This window comes from Mandrillus leucophaeus, unplaced genomic scaffold (assembly GCF_000951045.1).
Source record: "Mandrillus leucophaeus isolate KB7577 unplaced genomic scaffold, Mleu.le_1.0 Scaffold595, whole genome shotgun sequence".
Lineage (NCBI taxonomy): Eukaryota > Metazoa > Chordata > Mammalia > Primates > Cercopithecidae > Mandrillus > Mandrillus leucophaeus.
The window spans coordinates 428,055-439,198 of record NW_012106419.1 but is presented as its reverse complement, the minus strand read 5'-3'; the positions used below and the strand labels follow the sequence as shown (position 1 = coordinate 439,198).

The 11,144-nt window shown below is 37.9% G+C and overlaps 1 protein-coding gene across 3 annotated transcripts in view; it reads left to right on the top strand.

Moving 5' to 3' along the window:
• The window catches only part of WDR48 (WD repeat domain 48), a 46,621-nt gene that overhangs the window by 11,237 nt on the left and 24,240 nt on the right, over nt 1-11,144 (top strand). Inside the window, exons 2-7 of one of the 3 annotated variants that reach the window (XM_011999468.1) lie at nt 1,235-1,375; nt 3,965-4,043; nt 4,697-4,779; nt 4,894-5,023; nt 6,952-7,040; nt 7,816-7,917. In XM_011999468.1, the coding sequence (XP_011854858.1) occupies nt 1,235-1,375; nt 3,965-4,043; nt 4,697-4,779; nt 4,894-5,023; nt 6,952-7,040; nt 7,816-7,917 (624 nt within the window). The remainder of the gene's footprint in view (nt 1-1,234; nt 1,376-3,964; nt 4,044-4,696; nt 4,780-4,893; nt 5,024-6,951; nt 7,041-7,815; nt 7,918-11,144) is intronic. The other 2 variants (XM_011999469.1, XM_011999470.1) reach the window with 2 other exon arrangements.

Below are 11,144 nucleotides of genomic sequence, written 5' to 3'. Positions count from 1 at the left end.
CATGTGTCTGTTGGCTGCATAAATGTCTTCTTTTGAGAAGTGTCTGTTCATATCCTTTGCCCACTTTTTGATTTTTTTTTTTTTCTTGTACATTTGTTTAAGTTCTTTGTAGATTCTGGATATTAGCCCTTTGTCAGATGGGCAGATTGCAAAAAATTTCTCCCATTCTGTAGGTTGCCTGTTCACTCTGATGGTAGTTTATTTTGCTGTGCAAAAGCTCTTTAGTTTAATTAGATCCCGTTTGTCAATTTGGGCTTTTATTGTAATTGACTTTGGTGTTTTAGTGATGAAGTCCTTGCCCGTGCCTGTGTCCTGAATGGTATTGCCTAGGTTTTCTTCTAGGGTTTTTATGATTTTAAGTCTTAACGTTTTAAGTCTTTAATCCATCTTAAGTTAATTTTTAACTGGTGATTTCATTACATTAGACAGTTTTACTTCTGGCTGCCAGCCAGCTTATTGACTTTTTCTTAGGGGTAATTGTTTTCAGTTGATCCTCTGTTTTCACAAGGAACAGGCAGAGGTCGCCAACAATAATAAAGTAGGGAAAAATGCCCTGAAGAAAAAGGTTATTAGTATGCCATAGGAGCTCAAAACCTCCTTTTGCTTGGCAATTCGGGGAAGGCCTTCTAAAGGAAATATTGTTTAAATGGAAACCTAAAGGCTGCAGGAAGGCCTTCTAAAGGAAATATTGTTTAAATGGAAACCTAAAGGCTGCAACGAGAGTTAGCCAGACAGGTGGGAGGAAGAGCTTCCAAACAGAGAGGACCGGCATGTGTGATGGTCTGGCGGCACAATGTGCACCAGAACCTGGAGCACAGATGAGTGGCCAGAAAGACAAACAGGGCACTTGAGACCATGTTAAGGATTTACACCCAATCATGAGTCTAGTAGTCAGCAACTGGAGGCTTTTGAGCAGAGTTAAGATACATTTTTAAATAATTACTCTAGCTGCTTTGTGAAAAATGCGTTAAAGAGTGGGAAAGGAGTCCAATTAGGAAGCAGTTGTAGTAGTGTAGCAACTTACTGATCTTGGACTAGGCTATCATTGATAGCATCCTTCTCTTCAGCCCTTTAGTCTTTAAGGAGTAAAATTAAAATTAAATTTGTATTGGATTGAAAAAGTACATATTGCAAAACATGGGATTTTCTGTTTCAGATTGGCCACTAGAAGACTATATTTTATTACTGCATGGCTTCTAACTTTATAAAAAGCATATGTTGACGTATTTGTCAGGTTTCCTATGTTATTCGAGATGAAGTAGAAAAGTACAACCGAAATGGAGTCAATGCCCTGCAGCTGGATCCAGCACTAAATAGACTTTTCACAGCCGGTCGAGACTCTATCATAAGAATATGGAGTGTCAATCAGCACAAGGTAATGCAGGGATTAAAATCTGTACCCAGCAAATTTTGTGCAAATGGCTTTCACTGTGTAATACGACACCTCTTTCACAGTTTCAGATTTAATCTCTCTGAATACTGAGTTATTAGGTACACTCTATAAATACATCGCAACCAGAATTCTGTAAGTCTCTGAGAAAAACCATACCTAGGAAAGTTTCAGAAGTGTTTTAGCTAAGACAAGGACTCCCTAAACTAAGTTTGCCTTAAGAATTATTTGCCACAAAGGAACAAAGTGATTTGGCTAGTAGGGGGATTACTTTCAACAATTAATTTTTCTGCTTTAAATATGTTCCCCAAAAACCTCCTGGTAACCTTACTAAAAAAAGATTGAACATTCTTTTACATTTATAATTAATCTTTAAAATATTTTATTTTCCTCATTTAAAAGTAATTAGGGTCCTCACAAACCCCACAGGCCTAATTAGATAATGTAAGGTTAGGCTGGGCACAGTGGCTCACTATAATCCCAACAATTTGGGAGGCCGAGGTGAAAGGATTCCTTGAGTCCAGGAGTTCGAGACCAGCCTGGGCAATGTGACAATACCCCATCTCTGCCAAAAAAAATTAAAAATTAGCTGGGCATGGTGGCACACACCTGTAGTTCCAGCTGCTCGGGAAGCTGAGGTGGGAGGATCACTTGATTGAGTATGGGAGGTTGAGGCTGCAGTGAGCCACGATCACACCGCTGCATTCCAGCTTAGGCAACAGACCTTGTCCCAAATAAATCAAGATAATATAAAATTGGTGTTAAAACTATGAAGACAACTTGCTGCCCTTCAGAAGTTTCCCTTTCTTAAGCAGGGAACAGGATTTAAATATATATAAAGATAAATCCCCAGGCAAATGGGAAGGAGCCCTTTTAGTATTTTGTTAGAACGCTTATATTGTGAATGACATAGAAAAAAAGAAAGAGGGAAGAAAAGAAGAGCGTTTATTGATCTTCTAAGTATGTGTCGGACGCTCTTTGCATTTTCATATCCAAAGTGATTTTAATTTTCAGTGTCCCTCAAGGTATCTTTAGGATCCATTTTATTTATTTATTTTTTTGAGACGGAGTCTTGTCTGTCACCCAGGCTGGATTGCAGTGGCGCAGTCTTGGCTCACTGCAACCTCTGCTTTCTGGGTTCAAGCAATTTTCCTGCCTCAGCCTCCCGAGTAGCTGAAACTACAGGCACATGCTACCACGTCTGGCTACTTTTTATAATTTTAGTAGAAACAGGGTTTCACCATGTTGGTCAGGCTGGTCTCGAACTCCTAGACTCAGGTGATCCACCTGCCTCTGTCTCCCAAGGTGCTGGGATTGCGGGTGTGAGCCACTGCGCCCAGCCAGATCCATTTTCATAGATGGGAAAATGGGCTCAGAGAAACCCATGGTTAAGTGGCTAGTAAGTAACAGAATTAGCACCCAACCCAACTTGAAAACCCTAGTGCTAGACCTTGTATTTTTAAAAGTTTGTGTCTTTTTAGCAAGTTTTACAAATCTGATATTCAGTTCAGAAAAAGAACCACCACTTTATGCGCCTAGAACTTCAGTCTAGCAGGCTTTGAATTCTTTAGCCAGTGGAAGCAGTGGTGGCCAAATGTCAAAAGCATGAAAAGTAAGAAAACTGTGTTTGGCTTTGAAATGCTTTTTGGTACTTATATTTGAATTGGAATGTCTCCTTTCTGAGAATTCACAGTATTTCAAACAAATTAAGAAAAACCCCCACAAGAACTAACCTGAAGAATCTGGAAATCTGCCTGTCCTGCCCTAAACATCTTTTTTCTGGTCTTCCTTTTATGACAAGATTGAATAGCATTATTTGTCAAACAGACTTGTACAGAGCTGTTCTGTTTGCCCATAAAGTGTCTCAAACTTGCCTGTTTTAGGTGTAGGATGTAACTAAATACTGTTCTTTAAAAGGCCTCTCCCGGTTATTAAGCCAGGTAAGAGAAGTAGAATCTTGAATTACCTAATTGAAATGGTGACATGGGTTGTCCTTTCTCAGCCATTGGGTTTCATTTTGTCTCTGAAGGACTGTAGGTACCATGAGGAAAACATTTAATTCAGAAGGTGACCCCAACAGTAGGAAGCTGAAAGCAGAAGTGTTTATCTCCCTCTGCATTCAGACCAGGCTCCTTACCACACTCATCAGACTCATTGCTGCCTCTGCTGTCTGCTGTTGAGCCTTCACCACCACTCATTCAAATCCCCACAGCCTACAGATTCCTGCAAGCCCTGTCCTTTCTAGTGAACCCTTTTTAGAGGGTTTTATGTCACACACAGTGCTTAGTCCAGAGCTTGTTGCCTTCACTTTCACAAGGCAAAAAAAAAAAAAAAAGAAGTATTTATCCTGGAAACCTAAGCTTTCAGTAAGAGTAAAACTATCCTGAAAGAAAACTGTTTACATCTGTTATCTGGAGGCATCACCTATTTGGTGAGATTCTACTCAGAATTCAGGTGTTAGTTTTAATGCCTAGAGCAGTGTGTCACATTAATTGAAGAATTTAACCATATCTATCATTCGTAGTATATTTCATTCTCTCATGTAAACTCCTATGATTTTTCTTTTAATTTCAGCAAGATCCATATATAGCATCTATGGAACACCATACGGATTGGGTAAACGACATTGTGCTCTGTTGTAATGGGAAAACATGTAAGTATTTCTTCGGATTATTATTGGGCTTCTGATATATTTTTCATTTTTTATATAAGCTTTTTTATTGAAATATACATACAGAAAAGTACACACAGTTCGAGATTGCAGTTCAATACAATTTTAGAAAGTGAATACCCAAATTAAGAAGCAGAATATTACTAGAAGCCTCCTTATGCCACCCTTTGCCACCCTTTCAGTTATTCCCCCTTGCCCCAAGGTAACTGCTCTTCTGTCTTCTGAACACCAAAGGGTAGTTTTGCCTTGATTTGAACTGTATATAGACTCATGTATTCTTCTTTTAGCCTTATTAATACCTCTTTTTGTTCTTGTTTTGGTAAGATCCATGCCTTGGTTTTGCAGTCTGAGCTACAGGAATTTTTCTCAATCACATTAGTTGAGGCTTCAACTGGAAGATTAAAAATGTTTGCACTGCTTGTTTTAAAAATATATTTTTTTCTTTGAACATGTGTCTTGAGATTTTAAAAAATTGAGGCAATATACAGTAGGTTCTAGAAAGAGCTTTTAGGTATGTTTGTGTGTGTGAGAGAGAGAACAGGTTGGTTTGAAATAATGTTACATTGTTGTAAGATAAGTTTTCAAAGTTGTAAGTCATACTACGAAGGAGTTTGTTAATTCTTTGCTTCTTCTAGTGATATCTGCTTCTTCTGACACGACAGTAAAAGTATGGAATGCACATAAGGGATTTTGCATGTCAACATTAAGGACACATAAGGTAAAACAATACAGTTCTCAGTGTCTTTGCTGTAATATTGGGATCTCAGTACTTTGTGTGGCTCTTTTTATTACTGATCTACAGAAAGATCATAGTATGTCTCTTCTATTACAGGATTACGTAAAGGCCTTAGCATATGCCAAGGATAAAGAACTAGTAGCATCTGCTGGGTTGGACAGACAAATATTCCTTTGGGATGTGAATACTCTAACAGCACTGACTGCCTCAAATAACACTGTCACAAGTAAGGTGTTTAAAAGAAACTTCTTTGAAAGTGATCCAAGTTAACATAAATAAAGAATGGTTTATAAAACATTTTTGATAGGTTTGCATCAAGACAGTGGTTCATATTTTGAGAGTGCTTCTACCTACAGCGTTCTAGTCCCCAAGAGTATGATTGAACAACAAGGAGCTAGTTCCTCACTGCAGTCTGAAAATGGTAACTTCTCCAGGTATAACCTGGTTATTTTTTGTACGTGTGCATGCCTTAGCTCCCTAGCTAAAATGTAAGTCGCTGCAGGGTAGAGAAGACTGTCTTACTACTTTGTGTCTCCCACAGCATTCCCTGGTCCAAATCCATACACTCAGCAGGTATTATTGAAGGAGGTGGTGATTATCTGACAAAGTAGGCCGTTTTCTGACTTTTTAAAGTGTTAATATATATTAACAGCTTTTGAGTTAATAGCCAATATGAAAAGTACCCAAGAGAAAGAAAGAAAAGTTTTCCAGTGCCAATTTATCCAATTTTCTGCCTTTTAGAGCAGCCCTGAGAAATCGAGCCAATTCCAGAAGAGTCAGAAGGGTAGAGTGCTGCTAGAGGCAATCCAGAGATGTTCACAGCATGGATGCTTCATCAGCTAAGAGATCTCAGACTACCAAGTCAGGCTCATGCAAGTCTAGATTTGAAATTGAGCTTCATGCTTGGCCCAACCTACTAGAGTCCTCCAGGCCAAGTTTCAGAAGGGACTGTTAGGAGCACATTTTTGGCGAGGCCTGACCTGGAAAGTCTACATTGAAAACATGGGCCTGCACTCTCTGGATCCCTACATTATAGATCCATTTTATAATGACTCTGTGGAGTGTTCACATTGACATAGACAATACACTTTTACTAATACAGCATAGTATGTGCCAAGAAGGGCAAGTTGGGAGACTGGTATTTATAATCTCTTGATTGTTGTTTTGCCTTGTTTCCCAGGAATTATGTGAAGGTCTCAACAGTCTGTTTCCCTTGTTCTTGATTTTTCACCTGTACATTATCTCTGATTCATCAGCTGGTCCCTGTTGGGGGCTGTCATGATACATCACTAGATTTTAAGTCTGGCTGTAAGGCCTGCCTCAAAGAGACACTAATGGGCGGGAACAAAGCAAAAAAAAGAAGCAGATTGTCACGAGGTCAGGGCCCAGGCTTAGTGGATACAGATTCTACTATAAATACATCTTGCTTAGAGTTGTTTAGAGAGGATATCACACTTTTTTAAAAAATATATAATAATAAAAATAACACTAATAATGGCTAACATGTATTGAGTACTTGCTACAAGTAGACATTTTTCTAAACACTACATGTATTAACTCATTTACTCCAACTTTTTAATATGTTTGTTTGTAAAATTGGGATCATACTGTATAGACAGTTTCACATGCAGTTTTTTTCACTCCAGTGATACTGAGAGCATGAACATGATTTTTGCTATATATTGTCTGAATTCCTTCCTGAAAGGTTGTACCACATACTTCACATAAGTAATGTATAAGAGTTCCGTTGTACTGTTTTCTTTTTAGAATCAAGTATTACCTTGTTTTTTGTCTTGGTGTATGAAACAGTATTTTTGGTTTGATTTGTGTTTGAAAAATACTGAAATTGAACTTTTTTTCATATTTATGGCACATTTTTTGCTTTAAACATATGTCATTTAAGTGGATAGCTTTTCAGTGGCACTGCAATTTATCAGATATTTATTGAGCATTTGTGTATATTCAAATCCAGAAAATATGTAAATTTTGATAATACTGTTTAGAATTATCTCCATTATAGGTAGATTTCTTTTACTTAGAGTACTTATAAAGATAATATTTTCTAAATTGAATAATTAAACTTGAAGTTTTTGCTGACTAGTTACTAAATGGCTGATGATCTTGTTAACATTTAGTTCCATTTATCCTCAATAGCTTCTTCTTTAAGTGGAAACAAAGATTCCATTTATAGCCTGGCCATGAATCAACTGGGAACAATCATTGTATCAGGGTCCACTGAAAAGGTAAGGAGGAGCTTATTTCTTCTTTTTTTTTCTTTTTTTAAAATTATTTTTCACATACCTTGTCTCCTATTATTTAAGCAGGTATTTTACGATTAGCTTCTTTATATTTATTTATTTAGAGACTGGGTCTCTTTGTCACCCAGGCTGAAGTGCAGTGGCATCATGATCCTGGACTTCTGAGGCTTTAGCGATCCTTCCACCTCAACCTCCTGAGTAGCTGGGACCCCAGGCACACACCATCACTCTCATCAGGCCACACCTTGCCCCATCTGGCTAATTTTTGTATATTTTTGATAGAGACAGGGTTTCGCCATGTTGCCCAGGCTGGTCTCCAATTCCTTAATGCAAGCAATTCACCTGCCTCAGCCTTCCAGAGTGCTGAGATTGCAGGCGTGAGAGCCCCTGTGCGTGGATCAGGGGGAGCTTAAAGGGTATTTTGAACATTAGAAAATAAAGAAACAAAAATAATTTAATCTGTGTAATTATTAAATATATAGACAGTGGTTTTGCCTAGTGGGTGCTAAACAAAAGGTTTTATTTGAATAGGTAAAACTATAACTGTTGTGTGTATAGTGACAAGATAAAGAGGCTGTGCATTTTTGATGTTTGAAAGACCCAATTCCCTCAGGTTGGGAGGCTTAGACAGTGTCCATTGGCAGAAGCAGTATTGCCTTCTCAGAATTTAATGGTTATCATTTGCCTTATGAGAGTTGTCTGTTACTTAAATTTGATACTGATATATTTAGTTTGTGTAATATTCTATTAAAATTCACAGGTGTTAAGGGTATGGGATCCAAGAACATGTGCAAAACTAATGAAGCTTAAAGGGCACACGGATAATGTGAAGGCATTGCTATTAAACAGAGATGGCACGCAAGTATGCAGTTTCATTTGAGTATTTACCTAATAGCCTTGTTAGAAATTTCCGCACTTTGTATACTATTGCATAGGTTGATTTGAACTGAAAGCCACACTTACTATAAATTGTGGTCTAATTAAAAAATTTTAAAATACTAAATTGCACATATAAGCTACATTTAAAAACTATTCTATTTGCATCACTTTTAAAAACAAAAAGAATTTCCTTAGAATAATTCTAATGCAAATGAGTATATGCATTTATGGTGCATAGAGGCTAAAATAACTAAAAATGTTACCTGTGTAAAGCAAAAGAAAGCTTTGATATCAAATGCTTTTTGCCAATGTGTTAAGTGGAAAATTTTCTCACAGTGGGTCTGACTTTGGGGCACGTTTTGTCAGTTGACTATGTAGATATAGTTGATAAATTTAGTTTTCTAACATAATGCTCAGGGTGAACATTTCAAAGAAAAGCATTTTGGTAATGTTATACATTAGCTCTGTTGGCCACATAATTTGTGAATTATAAATCACAATTCTGTTCTGTAGCAGTGGAAAATACTATTTCATCAATGTAGATAATAAAAAACAAAAGCCATCATCTTGTAGGTATGACATACATCTACCATGTACCCTTGACTCCCTCAGCCTTTTTTTTTTCAGAGTGCAGTGATAAGTGAGAGATAACTGGAATTGATTGTGATAGGGTTAGAAAAGGGCGAGTAGAAAGATGATGAGGTGAGAAACACCATCGGTTTCTTTTCCTGTGGAAGTTAAGGCAGAAATTGCTTTAGAAATTAATCAGAGAAACCGTTGCCTCCAGAAGTGAACAGAAGGTTTGGAAACTAAGGAAGGAAATCATTTTTCAGAACCAGGAAAAGAAAGACTTAAAGATACCTGTGGAGGTCTTTGGAAATGTGAAGAATCTTGATGTACTGTGTGACCTTGAGGATAAAATTTCACTTTAGTCCTTAATTTGCTTATCTGCAAAGTGAGAATCATAATATATAGTTGGTGAGAGTGTGTTTGTGTGTATATACATGTGTTAATAGTAAGTATTTTCTTGACTGTAAGCCAGGGCATTTTCTAGAGCTCTCAAGTTCCTTTGTGACATCATTTTCATGTGAGTGTAAGAAGCCCAGTGCAGTCAGCTCCTCACTGTTTTGCAGTGTAGCTGCAAGGCTGCACTTGAGATGGTTGCCCATGTGTCTTTAGTTAGCTTTGCCAGGATTGGGCTGGATCATATCATCTCCATGGTTTCCAGAAGGGGGCTATGGGCTTGGCAAACCTTCTAAAGCTCTACCTGTCTACTCCATCTCTTGTTTCCTATCTATGCAATTATGAATGTGCTTTTATAAAAGATGATTTAAGTATCACATGTACAGTTAGAAATGTACTTCATCTGAAGTCAGCTACATTTATTGTAAGCAGAGGCAATATTGTGGTTCTACTTTAAAAACTGCCTGTTAGTCTCAGAGTGTATACTTGATAGGTATCATTCTTCATCTAGTTTCTCTTCTATCCATTTTCCTTATTGGCAACTATGGACTAAATGTAAAATTACCACCAACAACCTAGCATATTTACGTTAGTGAATTGATCAACAAACTGTGATAACTGCTTATTTGGGAAAAAGAGGTGAGGAAAAAAGAAACTCTTACTAATTAATGAATTGACCAACAAAAAACTATAATTACTTCTTTGGAAAAATGAGGTGCGGAAAAAAGAAACTTCTACTTACAGATTCTTGAATTCTTGTAATATGGAAGAGGTGGTTGTCAGTTACTGGGCCAAAGTTTATATTGCATCCTGCTAAATTGCCCTGTGAGCTTATAATATAGGGTATCTGGTGACTTTGTTAAGTCAGGAGCTGGCAGTAAGATATATATGTTATAGGCCAATGAATCCCATGAACATCTGCCTGTTGCCTCATTCTTTTGTTGTAGAATAAGATTCTTATTTACCAAATGTATTTGAGGTTCTCCCTAAGGGAGTTCTGCCTGTAAAAAGGTCAGCATTGCAGTTGCTTTGATTGGTGCTAACATTATTGGGCAGAGCCACCTATCTTTTTATTCCTTTTACTCAGGCAATTAATTGCTTGAGGAGCTGGGGACAGACTGCCATCTTGATTTGAGTCAGTCATGTCCTTGTATGTCACAGGGTTCTTTTGATAATACAAGTCTGCTGATCCTAGCTTATGGGTCTGAGGGTCTCAGAGCATCAGGCCACTTATTGCCTCAACTTACCTCGTCTACTTGGCTGATCTCTGCTGGCACTTGAGATTGTGTATTAGTGACCATCCCAGGAACACTCCTGTTGGTCAGCAGCAACTTGGCCTCAGTACACTGGTACTTCCTATCTTCATTGACAGAAACAAAGAGCACCTGATTAGGGAGGGCTACAGACTCTATTCCACTAAATCTGATTTAGCAGAATCATTGAAGGACATTCTGTCCTTGTCCCAGGAGTTACCTCATAATGAACATCTTCATGTTTATCTATGTTTATCTAGTGGAAGGATGGAGGCAGTGGAAATGTTTTGATGACTCCTCCAACTCCTACAAGATCTCAGGCACTAGAATTCCTATAAAACAGGACATTCTTTAATCATACTACCAAACACTGCGAAGAAGTTGGCCAACGTAATACTTTTTTTTTTCTATTTTTGTCTTTTTTTTTTTTAAATTTAAGTTCTAGGGTACATGTTCACAACGTGCAGGTTGTTACATATGTATACTTGTGCCATGTTGGTGTGCTGCACCCATCAACTCGTCATCTACATTAGGTATATCTCATAATGCTATCCCTCCCCACTCCCCGCATCCCCACAATAGGACCCAGTGTGTGATGTTCCCCATCCTGTGTCCAAGTGATCTCATTGTTCAGTTCTCACCTATGAGTGAGAACATGCGGTATTTGGTTTTCTGTTCTTGAGATAGTTTGCTGAGAATGATGGTTTCCAGCTGCTTCCATGTCCTTACAAAGGACACGAACTTATCCTTTTTTATGGCTGCATAGTATTCCATGGTGTATATGTGACACATTTTCTTAATCCAGTCTGTCACTGATGGACGTTTGAGTTGATTCCAAGTCTTTGCTATCGTGAATAGTGCCGCAATAAACATACGTGTGCATGTGTCTTTATAGCAGCATGACTTATAATCCTTTGGGTATATACCCAGTAATGGGATGGCTGGGTCGAATGGTATTTCTAGTTCTAGATCCTTGAGGAATCACCACACTGTT